The following is a 17,913-nucleotide window of genomic DNA, read 5'->3' on the forward strand; positions in this document are numbered from 1 at the left end:
TCACGACTGCGAAATGTGGACAAGGTCTCATTTTTAAAATACTGTGGAGGACAATCGAAATATATTGGGTTGAATTTGGTCAAGGGACTATAATGTGACCTCTGGACTGGATTCCACACTTCCTCCCAGCCCCTCTGCTCACACTCTCACACTCTCACGGCAAATTAACAGAAATTCTACGTAAAATGACCCCAGAATAAAAAGACAACTTATCAAAAGCAAATGCCAACAGACAAATTAAAATGTGTCCTACTTCATGGAAAATTTTTAAGTCTCTTAAATATTATCTGGGTAAACTTAGGGAAGTTAAAATATAAAGAATATTTTCCTAAATGTGAAAATAAGAGAATCAAAACCACCATCTATACGATACTACCAAATTGGGATTGAGAAAAAAAATTTTCCAAACAAGCTGATGGTATTAAGAACATGGCAAAAGAATCTAGGGTTTCAAGAAGGTAGAATGGGGACAAATTTCAAGATAAAAAATATGGGAACAAGAAATAACACTAAGAAGAAAAATCTTGAAACTTTCACCAATATGCTTATTAAAGCAATAGTTGCTTCTCTAAAATCAGTTAGCTGACAGAGCATTAAAACAGCAAAAAGAAAAGTAAAATTACAAGGCAATAAAAATCAGTCCCAAGAAGGAAGACTTAAAATCAGTATCAGTGATTTCTAAAAATTGGGAAAATGTCAGTTACATGTGAATTAGCATTACAACCAATGGAATAAACCAAAACACATTAAAACGTATTACAAGAAATGAACATAAAATCAGATTGACAAAAAAGATAAAGATTCAGAAAGAAGTAATAATACCGTAATAAAGAAAAATAATAACACAAAAGGACACTTGGTCCTCAGGAATTTCCTAGATAACTTTTCAAAAAGGAATGTATTAAATTGTCACACACCACAGACCAGTATGGAATAAAGGACATAACGAAGGAAGGACAACACAGGCTGGAATGACTACAAATTACCGTCACTTATGAGCCTGAAGCCAAACATCAGGAATGGCGTGGTAGAGAGAAGAACGTGGTGTTCTGTTATAACAGGTGTTGTGCTCACAGACAGCGCACAGGAGGAGAGACAGACAGACAGAATGCTGGGGGTGAGGGCAGAGGGGAGGAGGGGGAGGGAGGGGAAAGCCAATGGGGAAAAGTTAACGTCTGGGGTATATGGGAGTTCCTTGTACTTTTTCTCCCAATTTTCTCAAAATCTCGTATCAAGAGTTAAAGAAAACAAATGACCACATGATCCAAGACACACACACATACTATATTAATTAAAAGTTTCATCAAAGAAAACTTACTTTAACTACATGAGTTACATTATCTTTTTTTATGTTCCCCTATTTTTTTTTAATGCTAGTCTCTAACCACTACACCAGTGGTTTTCAACTGGAGGCGATTTTGCCTCTCGGGGGACATTTAAGTTTGTCTGGAGACTTTTTAAATTATCACAACCGGGAAGTGCCACCAGCATATGCTGGGATACAAGAGACTTTTATTGATTTGCAATAATCTCTCCCAGCTGGGCCTTGCCTCAATGCCTGACCCACAAAATCAGCAACTATTTCTGGTAACAGTCTGGGGACTGCTGAGCTACGAGGACCTTCCAGCTCACTCTACAGTGAGTTGAATTATTCCAGGAGGACGCAATGCTCAGGAAGACGTGCGGCTGCTGAATCAGGCTGGAGCCAGCCCAGGCTTAGACCGCTCCTGGAAAGGTGTGAGGCAGCAAAACATCAGCCTGTAGATCCACACATAGGCTTTGGACGTAGACACCTCAGAATGACCGAAAAAAAAAAAAAAAAAAAAAAAAAAAGCTTCTTAAGTGAAAAGGCAAAGGGATGCAGTCAGAGCGGCATCCACCCTCTCATCAGAAATGCTCAGTTCTAGAAAGCAAGGGGTAAATCCATCTGAATTCTGAAGGGCTTCATCCTGCAATGCCATACCCAGCCAGACTATTAAGTCAGTGTGTACCAAGATACAGACACTCTCACTTATGCAAGGACTAAAGACATTCACCTCATAGGTCCCCAGCAACATGAGAGAGTGACCAGAGTAAACCCAGCAAGATGGTCCTCATCACAGCTGTGCAGCAAGACCAGACAGCATCGGAGAGGAACAGTGGAGATTGTGTCCTGGAGATCTGGCAGGTGAGATGCACGCGGACAGTGAGGAAGGCAAAAGCGACCTGGTTCTCTCTGCTGGGGATTTCACACCTCGGGGTCCCTCCTCCCTGAGACACACGGCTCTGCGTGACCACGGAGAGACTCAGTAACGCTGGGTGAATGAACGAGACCCAGGCCCGGAGAGAGGTGTCCTTCCCATGCTTCACGGCCTTCCTGCTCCAAGGACACCAGAAATGGAAGCAAGAAGTCTCAAGCACCTCGCCACACCCTCCACAATGCCCATGATCCCAGCCACTGCCAGGGTCACCACCCAGGCCCTTGGAAGCAGCAGTGATGGTTGGACAGTCTGGTAGCCAGGAGGAAATGAGACGAGACACAGAGCAAATGTGTTTGGGCTTTACTGGGGATCGGGCAGGCCTCGTGCAGGGACCACGCTGGGGACCAGGCAAAGCTGATCCTCCGGCCCTGCTGGGACAGCTCGGGGCTCAGCTGCACAGACACAACCGCTAACAGGAAGGAAGTCGGGGTGGCCTGAGTGCAGGGCAGGGGAAAGGTGGGAGGGAACCTTGCTGAAGGAAAGTGGGAAGCTGAGGCTTCAAAGGGCCTGGACGGGACAGGGGTTGGGGGCAGTAAGAAGCGTCAATGAGGCCTTGGAGAGGAGAAGGGAATGAGAAGGGCAGGGGGACCAGAAGGCTGCAACTCGGGGTGCAGAGAGTCCACCCAGGCAACAGGCTGAGCACAGGCTCCTCACTGCCATCTCCAGGCCCTACAAGGCCCTCACTTATTGCCCCAGAAGGCCACCTTTGTGTACACAGGTGTTGGGAGGAAGCGCCCGGACTTCATGTAGGCAGAGATCTTCTTCAGGCCCTGAGAGGGGGGAAAATAAGGCCAGAGCTCAGGGTCTGCTGCCCACCAGGGCTGCAGTGGCCACTGCAGGCACAGCGCTTCAGGGCCCTCACGACAGCCTTTCCATGTGGGCCCAAGTGCGGGAGCACCACCCAGTCTCTTAGGGTCCCCAGCTCTGCTCAGGGCACTCTTCCAACCTAACTGACGGCATACCTAAGTAAGAGCTACCACCCACGGAGGCCCTACGCTGTGCTGGCTGCTCTGTGTCCACTAGATAATACAATATAGGCTTAGGAAATCCACCCAGCTACCCCGAAGGATGGGTTCTACTATCACCATTTAGCAGAAGGGAAACTGAGGTGCACAGAGGTTCAGCAACTCCGTCAGGCTCACACATCCAGTGAGTGGGACAGGGCTGGAAAGCAGCCTGGCTCTGGCTCTCTCCAGGTCTGGCTCTTTCTGACAAATTCCCCTCTTCGCCCCCTCCCCCAAATGAGGCCCTGTCACATCCTGTCTGCTCAAACATTCTCCTATTTCACAGGGAGGCTCTTGGCTTGCCTGGGTTTGCACACAGAGCAGGGACCGCTACTAGGACAAAGGGGCTCAGAACATGCCCGTGCAGCCTGCAGGGGAGCCCAGGGCTCACCCAGTGACTCAGCAAACCTGGATGGAAGTGGATAGGGGCCGTGGACCAGCAAAAGGAAAACCGGGCCAGGCTGAATCACTCCCCGTAAGCAGAAAGTACACACCCCTCCACGCGGTACCTGAGCCCAATCTCACTGTGCCCCAACCTACCTCACCTCTAGCCCTGCTACAGCCGACCAGGCCTCCTGGCACCCAGGTGCGCTGTGCACCATCCTCCCAGGATAAAGTGCCCAGATAATTTCTACAGGTTCAAGGAGATCCGAGGCTGCCCGTTCCCCAAGGCCAGGCCCTGGCAGGCCACAGGCTGCAGCCCTCAGCTCTCTCTTCCCCATCCCCTCCCACTACCTCTTACATAATCCCCAAGGCCACTCGGCCTGGACCAGAACCAGCGCTGATGAGAACCAGCTGACACAGCAGATCTTTTCAGTGGAGGGAAAAGGAAAACACATTCTGTGCTGAAAACCTGTTGGACTACTGCCTCAATCCCCTAATCTGTACGAAAGTAGGATTTGTTGCTCTCAAACTAGTTGACTACAGGTAACAGAGGATCTTCCCTGAGGTCCACCCGGTTGGTACAACTGGCACCTCACAGTCTGGGGTGCCAGCAGTTCCCCACTGCACTCCCTTCCACACTGCAGTGGTCGTCTCTGCATCTCCACTGTGCCTGACACCTGCCTGGTACAGACAAGACCAGTCAACACGGGCTAAAATGAGCACGATTCCCTTCTCACAGATAGAGCACCCGGAATATCGGAGGAGAGAGGACACCTCAAGATAAACTCCTTCGACAGGGCACCCACATAGGCACTCACATCCAACAGCAAGAGAGCCCTGGGTCTCAGTGTTCCCCAGATGAGGGTCCAATGGGAGCAAAGCTTTCTGGAGATGAGGTATGGATATTGTCTCTGTCTTGGGTGCAGGACCTCAATGCTACCTTGTGTCAGTCCTACAAATGCCAGCTACATACATACTCCCGAGATGTTCTGCCCCTTCCACAGTGTCCCGGGCTGTCAGACCCAGGCTCTCAGACCCAGGAAACACAGGGCCTGAGGCTTTTCCTTTTGGCACAAAAAAGGGGGAGCCCTGACTGCCACCTATAGAAGCCAGAGGCTGACAGGGAGCCCCCCACACTCGTGGTTAGCTCTGGGACCTTGAGGAAATGACTTACTCTCTCATTCTCAGTTTCCTTATCTGTAAAATGGGAGTGATAACTCTACCGGCCCTGTGGGAATGTTACACTGTTTAAATTTGACACCATGGATGTAATATGCTGAGCACAGGTCCTGGCGTGACGCCAGTGCTCAATAAATGCTGGCTATTCTTTCTTTAGCTCCAGCACTAGGAAAGCGTCACAAAGGAGGACAAAGGCATAAGCGACACCTAAGAGGAGGAGGATGGGGTCATCACCTCAAAACGGGCCATGAAGTCCTTCAGGGTGGGGAACGCGTCCAGGCACTTGGGTTCAAATATACGGTGCAGGTCAAGGACATCGTAGGCGAGGAAATCCACAAATGTGATCTGCAGAAAGCCAAGGGTGAGTGGGCTGCAAGCTTCGGGACACAGGAAATATGACAATTGTCATTCCCCATTGCCCATCCCTTTACCTTGTCCCCTGCAAACCAGGGTTGGTTTCCCAGAAACTGTGAGAAGTGCTTCATTTTTTCAGGAATTTCCTCCAAGTACTTGGGCTTCAGTTTCTCCTGAGACAGAGAACAGCTGTCACCACCCTCAGACACCAGCGCCCCGGGCACAGAGGCAGGCCTCCCCAGGGCTGTGCCTGGCCCCCCTGGCCTCAGGTGAGCAGCCATCTTCCCCACAACTGGAACTGGGTCAGTGCCCAGCCCTCCATTAACACATCAGCATTGATTAGGCTCCTACTGACTACCAGGCCCTATCTGAGGTGATGGGAAGGCAGAGAGGATTAAGACTGTCCCTGAATCTGTCACCACTGATTCCCAAACAAGTCTCCTGTGGGTCAGACCCAGGAGCACCCTGAGCACCCGGCAGGCTCTGCACTGAGATGTCAGGCAGATGACAACTGTATGGAATGAAAAGAGCTCAGGGAAAGAAGTCGAAAGTTCTACCTACTGGGGTGGCAGAAGAATGCAATGGACATTTCAGTAGTTTTCAAAAAATGAGGAGAGTTTCATGTTGAAAAAGAGGGAGAGGCACAGGGCTCCCTGGTGACCCTGAGCTTTCTACTAGGAAAACACCCTGATCCCTGTTGGTTTCAAGGAGAAGCACTAGAAAAATAGTAGCCCAGAAATCCACAGACGAAGGTGCTATTTCATTCCCCCATCTTGTACTTGTTTTTCTCCTAACTTTGTGTGTACTGCACGAGTAGGCAGATGGGGTGAACCACCTAGGAGAGATGGCTCACAGGTGAGGGCAGAGGGCAGAGGTATGGAGAATTCTGAACACATGACTTCATTGCCTAGGAAATGAATTTCAACCATGGGTATCTGAACTTCCTAAGATTGGTAGGGACTGGTTTAGGGTTTTCATTTGATACAGTTTACTGTTAAGAGAGTCACTCTGGTACAGTTTAAGGAACCCCCTGGAGTATCAGTAGCCATTAAGAGCGCAAATCATGAATAGGACCAAAGTAGATATGAACAGAAGAATCCTGATTCCTGACTCAAACCATTCCTGGCTCAGCCTAGGGAGGCACTCACAAAGTCAGGGCTGTAGCAGACCGTGGCCAGCTGATTAGAAACGTCCATAGCCTGGTTCACCAAAATGTCCACACGAATCTTCTCCTCTTCGGTCTCCCCACCTGCCACAAGCACAACAGAGACTCACCCTCAAAATCCTATACCAACCAAGCTCAGCGGAGTGGCCACTGTCCCCAACACCCTGCAGCCGGCCCCACTCACACAGGTTGTGCTTGCGGGCAATGTAGCGCAGGATGGCGTTGCTCTGGGTGATCTTGTGAGCCCCATCGATTAAGTAGGGCAGCTGGATGGGCAACCGGGGAGGTCAGTTGGGCCACCAGGCTCCCCAGCATCTCCTTCCTTTAAGCAAGGGCAGACATGAGACCTGGCACTCACTGTGCCTGCCCACGGCCCTAGGTAAGAATACCGTCAGATGGGTGAGTGAGCTGGGACACAGAACATCATGGAAATGGCGGCGTGGAGAGCCAGGGATGAGAGGAATGGAGAAAAAGGCACCTGATCCCAAAACCTCTGAGCTGGGAAAGGATGTGGACATAGAGACACCTTCCCCAACACCACCCCTTCCTCTGCACCTACGTTGGGAAAGTCCAGGCCCAGCTTGAATTTGTCATTCAGCCACTGGCTTCTGTCATAGTCAGGAGCTGTGGTGGAGAAGATGAGTGAAAACAAACCTCCCCAGAGTCCAGCCCTCCTTCCCTGGGACCCTCCCAAGCAGTCAGAGGCAACAGCCCTGAGGCAGGTGGGTCTAGAACCTGAGCCATTCAGTCTCCCATTCCAAGGTTGGGGGGCGGGGCGGGTGAAGAATGCTTGCAAGGGCCCTGGACTCTGTCCCACTAAGGCTTGCAAAAGTTTAGGGAAACTCCAAGCGGGCACTCGGCCAACTGCCTACACCTACACCAGGCCCAGCAATCCCCTCCCAGCGTCCTGCCTGGGAAGGCCTGACTGCCCCCTCAAAGGGCTTCAGGGAAGGCCAGGCTGCAGCTCCAGCAGGTGGAGGCTGCACAGGGAGCCACAGGTGGCCATGGCGTGGGCTGCCTGGTACCAACTCAGTCTGAGTTGGGCAGAAGTCGGGACATGAAGGTGCCATTACCGTCCCCCATCGTGTACATCTTTTCCTCATAGCTGGAGTCTGTGTATTCCAGAAGCAGGCGGATGGCGTGAGCCAGCTGGGAGGGAGGGCCCAGGTCAGAGGTGGAGGGACCCCGATTCCTGACTTTATCCGCCCCACGTGAGCCCCCACCCGACACCGACACGCCCCTGTCCCCCACGGGCCCGCGCAGGCCCTCGTGAGAGGGACAGGCAGCGGCTCCAGCGGGTCCCGAAGAGCAACCATCCCCAGAACCCGCGCCCCCGCTGCCCAGCCCTTCCCCGGCCCTGCGCCGCGGCCCCACCGCCCAGGCGGCCCCTCACTCACCCCGCGGATGTCCCAGTAACCCAGTGTCATGGGCATGGTGCAGTTTGAGGTGGACTCGGTGGACTGGCCTCAGCGGGGCTGGGCTGCGACTTTCTCTGGGTGCCGCGGAGAACAGATTCTATCCAACTATTCCGCTCCCTGGCTCTTAAATGTCGTCACTTCCGACAAGTTCTCCGAGATGCGCATGCGCAGGAGGCCGGGAGCAGGGCGCCTGCGCCTCACTGGCAGGAAGGAGCTAAGGTCCGCCGCGCCTACCAGCTCGTAGGGTTCTGGGAGCCGGGTCTGGCCGGCCAGAAGCCGAAGCAGAGCTCCGGCTCACCTGCTTCCCCGGCTGCGCCCCCATCCAGACCTCTGCTAGGGGGCAGGGCGTTGGCAGTGCACTTGCGAGAAAAGCCAGATCTTGAAAGTGCAGAGGTCTTTTCCCTTCTCTTCGCCTCTTGGCTGCTGAGTTCCCGCGAGCCCAGGGAGCCTCAGGCTGCCAGGGTCTGGCCAAAGAGTGGTGTCCCCAACCCGAGAATTTAGAGCAGCACTTCATCCCTAGTAAGTCATAGAAATGTCATGGTGTGCTCATCTCTGCTAAGTTCGGGAGTTTGGAGAGTATGTCGCCGGTGCTGGCAGAGCTGGGTCTCTGTTGTGGATGCTCCCGCCCATTTAGACTGGGCTCTGAGACCAGGGTCCAGGCTGAGGAAGCGACCTCTGTGTCAAGGAGGATTCCCCTGTAGGTTTGCCTACAGTGAGGCGATGGCACCATGGAGGTACACAAGTGCTTGGACTTCTGAATAGTTACATTTCTCATTATACATTAAGAGTTTGTCATTCTGAGTTTTAAGCATCTTGAGGTAGGAAAGAGAACATTTCCAGATTCAATTAAGAAAATGATTTTTTAAGAAAGCCATCACTCATGAGAATTATTATTTTGAACAACATAGAACAGATATTGTTACATTAGTATTCATCCATTTGGTCATTTCTTGATTGCAAAAACAGTTGTTGAGATCCTACCACATCCTAGGCTAAGGCAAACCAAGAAGATTGTACTTTGGCTGCCTAAAAGTCAGGTGGGAACTGCAGGGGAGAGATTTTGAAAATACGGGTGTTTCATTGAGAGGCAGTAGAGGGGGAGAGAGGTTGAGAGCAGCTAAAAGAAGCGATCCACGCCCAGGACAGGACTCCGAGGAGCCGGGAAGATGGGCCCAGGGCACAGGTGGCTTCTTCAGCAGGAGTAGGACTCTGCAGGAGGGGAAGGACCAGACCAGTGGGCTCTCAAAAGCAGGTTCCACAGTGGTAAAGAGGATCCCAATGGATGAAATGAGTCTGCGCCAGGCAGTCGGGAGCAGCAGGGATGAGGGAAACTGAAAAGTAGTGTCCTTGAGAAGAATGTGTATGGTGTTTTTTGTTTGTTTGTTTAGACACGGTCTCGCTCTGTCTCCCCAAATAGAATGCAGTGGCGTCACTATAGCTCACAGCAACCTCAAACTCCTGGGTTCAAGATGCCTCAGCGTCCCGAGTAGCTGGGACTACAGGCGTGCACCACCACACTTAGCTGATTTTTCTATTTTTAGTAGAGACAGGGTCTCGCTGTTGCTCAGGCTGGTCTCGAACTCCTGGCCTCAAGCAATCCTCCCACCTTGGCCTTCCAGGGTGCTAGGATTACAGGCGTGACCACTGCGCCTGGCCTGTATGGTGTTCTTGTTAGGTAGAATTTTCTGCATGTGAGTTCTAGCTGTCCACTGTCGTGTTCAAGTCCACTATTTCCTGCTTCTATCTGGTTGTTCCTTCCATTATTGAGAGTGAGGTATCAAAGCCTCCCATTGTTATTGTAGAATTATTTTTCCCTTCAATTCTGCCAGTGTTTGCAGCACATATCTTGCTTTATTCCCACTGTGAGAATTGTGGCCTATATGACAGAGAAATCGATTATCCCTCTTGGATGTTCTCCCGTATTATCTATGCAGTCCTCATTTTGGAAGCTTCTGTATATCCTTTTTAAGAAAACATGATTTCCTGGTGGAATGGTAGTTTTAAATATCTGGCAATCTCTAACAATTGGTCAGAATCACAGGGTGAGTTAGTGTGCAGTAGACAGAGTGGGCCTGATGTCATATAAAAACAGTATTTTAGTGGAGCATAGATTGTACCGAGAGTAAATATAATATCATTTATTGCAATAGGAATGAATCACTTTTGTGCTCCTAGAGATAGACACATTACTTGAGTGGAATTAAACTGTTCCTACAAGGCAGACTCATGTCTTTGAAGAAAGCAAACAACTATGGCAGCTAGAATGGCCCCAATATTAGTCCCGATTGGTTGGCCTTGTAATGGCCTCAATAGAAGCATTTTGTTGGCATGAAGTCAAGGCCCAATATTTGTAAGACTGAAGGTTGGGATTAATGATGTGAAGGAAAGATAATTACCATAAGGAGCCTGTGAAAGGGAAGTTGCCTTGTAAAGCTTTTTTTTTTTTTTTTTTTCCGAGACAGAGTCTCACTCTGTTGCCCGGGCTAGAGTGCTGTGGCATCAGCCTAGCTCACAGCAACCTCAAACTCCTGAGCTCAAGGAATCCTCCTGCCTCAACCTCCCGAGTGGCTGGGACTACAGGCATGTGCCACCATGCCTGGCTAATTTTTTCTATACATATTTTTAGTTGTCCATATAATTTCCTTCTATTTTTAGTGGAGACGGGGTCTCACTCTTGCTCAGGCTTGTCTTGAACTCCTGAGCTCAAATGATCTGCCCGCCTCGGCCTCCCAGAGTGCTAGGATTATAGGTGTGAGCCACCGCACCTGGCCCTTGTAAAGCTTTTAAAAGAACAACTATTAAATTTTTGTTAGCAGGGTTATTAGATTCAGAGCAGTAACAATGGTCTGGAAAAAACATACAAGAAAATTTAGTTTTCTGTTAAGTGGTAGATGGAGAACATAGGAGGTCAGAAGTAATAGGATGAAAATAAAGGAGATAACATTAATATTTTAAATGGCTTGAAAGTGGAATAAAAAGCAAAGTAGAGTAATAGGTAGGAAAGGGTGTTAAGCCAGAATGTTAATCTTTTTCTTTTTTTTTTTTTTTTTGAGACAGAGTCTCACTTTTTTGCCTGGGCTAGAGTGCCGTGGTGTCAGCCTAGCTCACAGCAACCTCAAACTCCTGGGCTCAAGCGATCCTCCTGCCTCAGCCTCCCGAGCAGCTGGGACTACAGGCATGTGCCACCATGCCCAGGTTGGCCTCTTATTAATTTATAAGGAGATAACCTGTGGGTCCAAGAGGGGGTTGATCTTATACACTTTAAAGCTAATGGTAATATTTTAGGCCAGGAGTTTGAGGGAGCTTTGTTCATTTTAGTTTTACAATTCCATTAATTTTCTGTATTTTTCCTTAGGATTGTGGATGATAAGGACAGTAAAGCTTTTGGGTAAAAAGCAAACTTTACAGAGTTCCTTAATGACAATACCAGTAAAATGGGTGTCTTTGTCATTATTAGAGAGATAAGGGGGAATTCCCAGGTGGAAAAACAAAATCAAGCAAGAATGTTTGCCACAGTTAGAGCCGTAGCACTCCAGCAAGGAAGCTGTTTATAATCCATTGCAGAAGGCACTTGGCTAAAGTCCATTTGGAAGCATGAGGAGCCCTCAAGACCCTGGTTCTTGTCCGTGTGTCATCTTTACAGTTAGAAGGATCACGTTGTTGGCAGCAGGACATGTTTTAAAAACATCCTTCAGAATACCTCTAAAATTACCCCACCAATGTTGGTTTAATACTGTTGCCAATTTATCCCTGCTATTATGAGTAATGTCATAAAACATTTTTTCAAAACTCCACTATAAAGTATTTGGCATTATGAGTCAGCCATCCTGAAAGCAGCAAATAATCTCTATGCAAACTTTTCCTGCTTCCAAATGTGTCTACTTTTTTGAATCCGGGGTTTGTCGCTGACAGTTAGCCTCTTTGAATTCTTCCCAGGCCTGTCTTCTCTGTGTGGTTACAGAGCAGTGATCTTGGCTAATACGGCTTGGGTTAGCATAGTGATCAGCTGAAACATTACTAGAGATTCTGGGTCTTTGTGCTTTGAGTGATTGCTTTTATTATAGCTATTAATATTTCCTTAGGTAACAGCAAAGCAGCAGTTTTATTAACTTCTTGTCCAATTTTTATAGGTTTTTGTTGAGGTTAGAAAACTCTTCATTTCCAAACCATTCCAAATTCACAGACTCCCTGCAAAAGTGCATCTACTGTTAGTATACATGTTTACGCATTTACATTTTACAAGCTGGCAAGCCTGGTTGAGGACAATCATTGTAGTCATCAAAGCAGATTTAATTTCTGGAGTGGTCCATATTCTAAGGGTGAATTCAGGTCTGTGATAGCATTTTTAAAAATGAACAAATAAAATTAGGTCAGGGATAGCCAAAGAGATTTCTAACAAAATTATTAAGAATATGTGAAAAGCACTGAGAGTTAACAGAATAATTTGATGACAAAAAGAACCTCTATTAATCTGGGTATAAAATAAATGAATTGCTTTACATGACAGATCCAAATTCTAATTTTACTCCTTTAGTCCATTATTTTTGTAACAGATTATAGTAAGAACTCAATTAATATTCCTGTATTTGTATATATTTGGGCATACACAAATATATAAACATACAAAAAGGGCCGGGCGCGGTGGCTCATGCCTGTAATCCTAGCACTCTGGGAGGCCGAGGCGGGTGGATCGCTCAAGGTCAGGAGTTCGAGACCAGCCTGAACAAGAGCGAGACCCCGTCTCTACTAAAAATAGAAAGAAATTATATGGATAACTAAAAACATATATAGAGAGAAAAATTAGCCGGGCATAGTGGCGCATGCCTGTAGTCCCAGCTACTCGGGAGGCTGAGGCAGTAGGATCGCTTGAGCTCAGGAGTTTGAGGTTGCTGTGAGCTAGGCTGACGCCATGGCACTCACTCTAGCCTGGGCAACAAAGTGAGACTCTATCTCAAAAAAAAAAAAAAAGATACAAAAAGGTAATACTTTAAAGCTTTTTTAAAAAATTGTGGCATCAGGCATGGTGGCTCACACCTATAATCCCAGCACTTTGGGAGGCTAAGACAGGAGGATTGCTTGAGCTCAGGGGTTTGAGACCAGCCTGGGCAACAGAGCAAGACCCCATCTCTACAAAAGATTTAAAAAAAAAATTAGCTGGGCATGGTGTCAAGTGCCTGTAGTCCAGCTACTCAGGAGGCTGAGGCAGGAGGATCACTTGAGCCCAGGAGTTCAAAGCTGCAGTGAGCTATGATGACACCACTGCACTCCTGCCTGGGTGGCAGAATGGGGCCTTATCTCAAAAAAAAAAAATGTGATAACAACACTTAACATAAGATCTACTCTCTTAACAAATTTTAAGTGTACAGTACAGTACTGTTAACAATAGGCACAGTGTTGCACAGCAGATCTCCAGAACTTATTCACCTTGTGTAACTGAAACTTTATACCTGTTGAACAGCAACTCCCCATTTCCTCCTCCTCCCAGGCCCTGCCAACCACCATTCTTGTCTCGACTTCCATGAGTTTGACTACTTTAGATACTTCATGTAAGTAGAATCATGCAGTATTTGTTCTTCTGTGACTGGCTAATTTCACTTAGTACAGTGTCCTCCAGGTTCATCCATAGTGTCACATATCGAAGAATTTCCTCCTTTTCTAAGGCTAAATAATATTCTACTATAAGCATATATCACATTTCCTTTATCCATTCATCTGGTGATGAACATTTAGGTTGTTTCCATGTCTTGACTATTGTGAATAACCCTACAGTGAACAAATGAGTGCCAATATCTCTTTGAGATGCTGATTTCAATTCTTTTGGATATATGCCCAGAAGTAGGATTGCTGGCTCAATATGGTAGTTCTAGTTTTAATTTTTTGAGGAAGCTCTGTACTGTTTTTCATAGTTGCTGCACCATTTGATTTTCCTACCAACAGTGTATAAGAGTTCCAGTTTCTTCTCCACAGCACTTGTTACCTTTTGGAGGGATTGGGGAGTTTGTTTATTTTATTTTATTTTATTTTATTTTTTTATGTTTTGTTTTTTTTTTTTACTATAGCCATCCTAACTAATAGGTGTGAGGTGATATCTCATTGTGGTTTTGATTTGCATTTCTCTTATGATTAGTGATATTGAACATCTTTTCATGTATTAATACCTGTCAGCCATTTACATCTTCTTTGGAGAAATGTCTTTTCAAGTCCTTTCCAAGGATGGTTCGACATATGCAAATCAATTAATGTGATATACCACATGAACAAAACGAAGGATAAAAATCAGATGATCATTTCAATAGATGCAGAAAAAGCATTTGACAAAATTTTTACCTTTCTTGGTAAAAAAAAATCTCAACAAACTAGATATAGAAGGAATTTACCCCAAGCATCATAATAAAGGCCATATATGACAAGCTAACACCATAAACTCAATAGTGAAAAACTGAAAGCTTTTTCTCTAAGATTAGGAGCAAGGCAAAGGATGCCCACTCTCACCACTTATATTCAACATAGTATTCAAAGTCCTAGCAGAGCAATTAGGCAAGGAAAAGAAATAAAATTTATCCAAATTGGAAAAGAAGTAAAAGTATCTCTATTGGCAGATGATGTAATCTTATATGTAGAAAATTCTAAATACTCCACAAAAAAAAAAAAAAACCTGTTAGAACTAACAACAAGGTGAGTAAAGTTGCAGGATACAAAAGTGTGCGCCATCTCCAGTCTGCTGTGCCCGCGGTAGCTGTGAGACTTCCAGCAGTTCTCATGACGTTTGGGACTAAGAATGCTCACCCAGGGTCCCTCACAGCACTGATGTGTTCCGAGATTTGGTCTCACACTTGACTGCAGGCTTTTCACCTAATTCCTTTGAGAGCAAACCTCCCTCTGCTACCCTTGGCCAGCCGTTGGAACGGGCACCCAGCTCCCTGCCAGCTGCCTCACCCTACCCAGACAGAGGGCCCAGATCCACCTCAGACTAGCAGAGTTGGAAAGAGTCTTTTTCCTGCTTTTCACCTGGGAGTGCAGGTCTGTCCCTAAGTAGCAAGTGGCAGTCCGGGTCTCCCTGCACCCTGGAATACCCCTCCCCCAGCGTCTGCTCCTGGGTGTCTTGAGGAACAATAACTTCTTGACAGTCAGTTTAAGTGTGACAGTGGTGTTTAGGAAAGAGCTATGTTCTCTTTAAAGAAGGGGCCTGTTAGCTTTTACTAACAATCCCCGCCAGTGTTTACTGAGTGCCTATTATGTGTCTACTATATATATTTTCTCACCAGATTTTCCAAACATCTCTTTGAATTACTTTTCTTCCCTATTTTATGGATGAGAAAACTGACATTCAGGGAAATTAAGTAACGTTCCCAAGCACACAGTTATATTTGATCGAATCCAGTCAGCCCCAAGGCCTGGGTCTACCCAGAACACCGCACCGCCTACAAGAGGCTGCAGGGTGAAGCCACAGGACCCAAACATCCAGTAACGATCCAAGACTGTTTCCAAACACCGTGGGAGCTGATAATCCACAATCTTGGCACGAAGTCAGAGGCTCACACAAGCCAAGCACAGTGGATGTTTCTTAGAATGCTTTGTGCCCTCTGTGTTCATTATCAGCAAAAAATGACACTTCACAAGGCCAGAATATCTCAGTGTTGCGTAAATCCTATACGCACACCTAGACGGGAAAACAAGGCCACAGATAAGCCACTGAGAGACCAGAGCCAGAGAGAATGTGTGGGGAAGCTTCAAGAGCAATGCACCAGGCCCCAGAAACAGCACTGGCTGCAAAAAGCTCCCAGCAGTAAGCCTTTTGGGCTTACTGTTGCTGTCTCCCTGCTTACAGAGACGGTGTACAGAGAGAACAGGCCCATGCGGGGGAGGCCATGCGGTGGCCCTGGCAAGAATGCAAAGCAGATAGCAGGGATGGCCCCAGAAGACTGGAGCTGGGCCATCTACTCGTTTGGGGGTCTGACCTGGGGTTGGGGACAAGCAAGAATCTGCAGGTAGCAATACGGTGATGGTGGTGGTGGAGCATCAGTGGTCCGGGACAGCCCCGGAGGAGGGGCTGTGGAAACTAGGGCTCTCAGTAGACAAGCTGAGATTCCAGACAGACTCCTGCCTGGCTGAGAACTGCCCAATTAAACAGGAAGCAGAGGGGATGCTGGCTCATGCAGCTGTGGCTAGGAGGGAAGGAAAGGCCGTGGCTTCGCTGCACAGAGGGGTCAGGACATACCACAGACCCCCAGCTCCCTTACCCTTCAGCAGAGAGACCAACCTCAACCCGCCGACCACTGCGTCTGCGCCTTCTCCCACCCGAGCCGCCTCTCAGGCACTGGCCCAGCCCCGATGGCAGAGGCACAGCCTTGGTGCCGTACTGTGGGGTGCTAGACCCAGGCAGGAGGTACAGCCTCCACTCCTCGGGAGGGGACGCAGCCACAGGGCCCCATGCCTGCTCCTGGGCAACGTGGGAAGCCTGGTGAACGCCGACAAACCCCACATTTACTGGACTCCATGGTTACCTGTAGGGCTGCACGTAACTAATACCCTGCAGAGGCCTAAATCCCCGCCCAATTTCTGGGAACGCCAACTCCAGCAGCGCCCCCTGGTGGCCAAACGTGTGGCTCCCAGGCCCTGCCTGCGGAATCCCGGGCTTCAGCCCTCGCTCCATCTGCTCCACTGCTCCTGCAAGGGGGTCGATCGGCTCTGGCCTCATGACAGGGACAGCCCCGTTGGCGCCACCTCACCCTACAGCTCTTTGGGCTTTTCTGGGTCTTTGCCCATGGACTCAAGCCACATCCCGCAGTGGCCAGAACAAAGACTTTGGGGCATCCCGCGGTGCAACCCTAGGAAGTAGAATTCAGAGAATGGCCATCTTTCTTGAATAGCTGAGTGCTGGCCACTTTGCACATATTATTTTATTCCTTACCAGCTCCCCATGAAATAAATGGTGCTATTACCCTCTCCTTACAAGTAAGAATACTGAGGCTGATTGTTTTTTCTCACTTTTTTACACTGAAATGAAATTCACATAACAAAATCAACCATTTTTCAATTTAAACTTGCATCTCATTTATTATGAGTAGGGAGACAATAAAATTTATCATTCAAATAGGAAATTTTTGAGACTAAAAGGTGACGCTAGTCATGATTTTGTTGGAGGAGTACATGTAACAAGTACTTTCTCAGGGAAACAGGGTCACCCTAAAAATAACAGAGTTAAAGCATGTATTCAATGGCCATTTGAAAACCGAACCATTTTAAAATCAGCAATTCAGTAGCAATTAGTACATTTACAATGTTGGGCAACCACCACCTCTATCTAATTTCAAAACATTTTTATCACCCTGCAAAAGAAACCCCACACCCATTAAACCGTTGCTGCCATTACCCCCTTAACCCAGCCCCTGGAAACCACCATCTGTATTATGTCCCTGTGGATTTACCTATTCTGGATTTTTCATATAAATGGAACATGTAACCTTTTGTGTCTGGCTTCTTTCACTTAGCATAATGTTTTCTGGGTTCATCCATGTCATAGCCTATATCAGACCTTAATTCCTTTTTATGGCTAAATTATATTCCATTGTATGGATATAGCACACTACGTTTACCCATTTATTTGTTGATGCACATCTGGGCTATTTTCGCCTTTCCGCCATCGTGACTAGTGCTGCTGTACACATGTGTGTACATGTATTTGGCCGAGTCCCAGTTTTCAGTTCTCTTAGAAGAATATGCCTCGGAGGGGAATTGCTGGGTCATGTGATAGTTCTATGTGTAACTTTTTCGGAAACCACCAAGCTGTTTTCCATAGTGGCTGCACCATTTTACATTTCCATCAGCAATTGTGAGGGTTCCAATCTATCTGCATCCTTGCCAACACTTCTTATTTTCCATTTTTCTTCTATTGTAGTCATCCTAGGGGGTGTAAAGCTGTACTGAGCCTGATTTTTAAGTGAATTTATTTAAAATCAATTTAAAGAAAATATTAAGAGAATAATAGCATGGCTGTATGTGGCTAGAGGGGGTGAAACTGGGAGACCCAGAGCCTACAGCTTGGAGTCCGCAGGTTTATCGCTCTTCAAGGACCTGCACAGCGTCCCCCCAGGAACCCGTACCAAGCCCACCCCTGACTCTGTAAGAGGCCAGCAAATCTTTTCTATCCCCGGCCTCAAAGTGAGCTC

The 17,913-nt window shown here is 47.6% G+C and overlaps 1 protein-coding gene across 5 annotated transcripts; it reads right to left on the reverse strand.

The window, feature by feature from the left end:
* Positions 1 to 887: 887 nt before the first annotated feature.
* On the reverse strand, positions 888 to 7,844 carry LOC138390900 (glutathione S-transferase Mu 1). 5 transcript variants are annotated; one of them, XM_069480856.1, is made up of 9 exons: positions 7,724 to 7,844; positions 7,400 to 7,475; positions 6,886 to 6,950; positions 6,511 to 6,592; positions 6,310 to 6,410; positions 5,239 to 5,334; positions 5,042 to 5,152; positions 2,037 to 2,160; positions 888 to 1,793 (listed from the first exon to the last, which is right to left on the reverse strand). In XM_069480856.1, exons 1-8 carry the CDS (start codon positions 7,757 to 7,759, stop codon positions 2,038 to 2,040), a joined length of 690 nt encoding a protein of 229 aa, XP_069336957.1. In that variant the 5' UTR covers positions 7,760 to 7,844; the 3' UTR covers positions 888 to 1,793; position 2,037. The 5 variants fall into 5 exon arrangements, with proteins under 5 accessions (XP_069336957.1, XP_069336958.1, XP_069336956.1 ...); XM_069480857.1 differs by having other exon boundaries at positions 888 to 1,903; XM_069480855.1 differs by having other exon boundaries at positions 888 to 2,160.
* Between the last annotated feature and the right edge of the window lie 10,069 nt (positions 7,845 to 17,913).

This window comes from Eulemur rufifrons, chromosome 8 (genome assembly GCF_041146395.1).
Source record: "Eulemur rufifrons isolate Redbay chromosome 8, OSU_ERuf_1, whole genome shotgun sequence".
Classification (NCBI taxonomy): domain Eukaryota; kingdom Metazoa; phylum Chordata; class Mammalia; order Primates; family Lemuridae; genus Eulemur; species Eulemur rufifrons.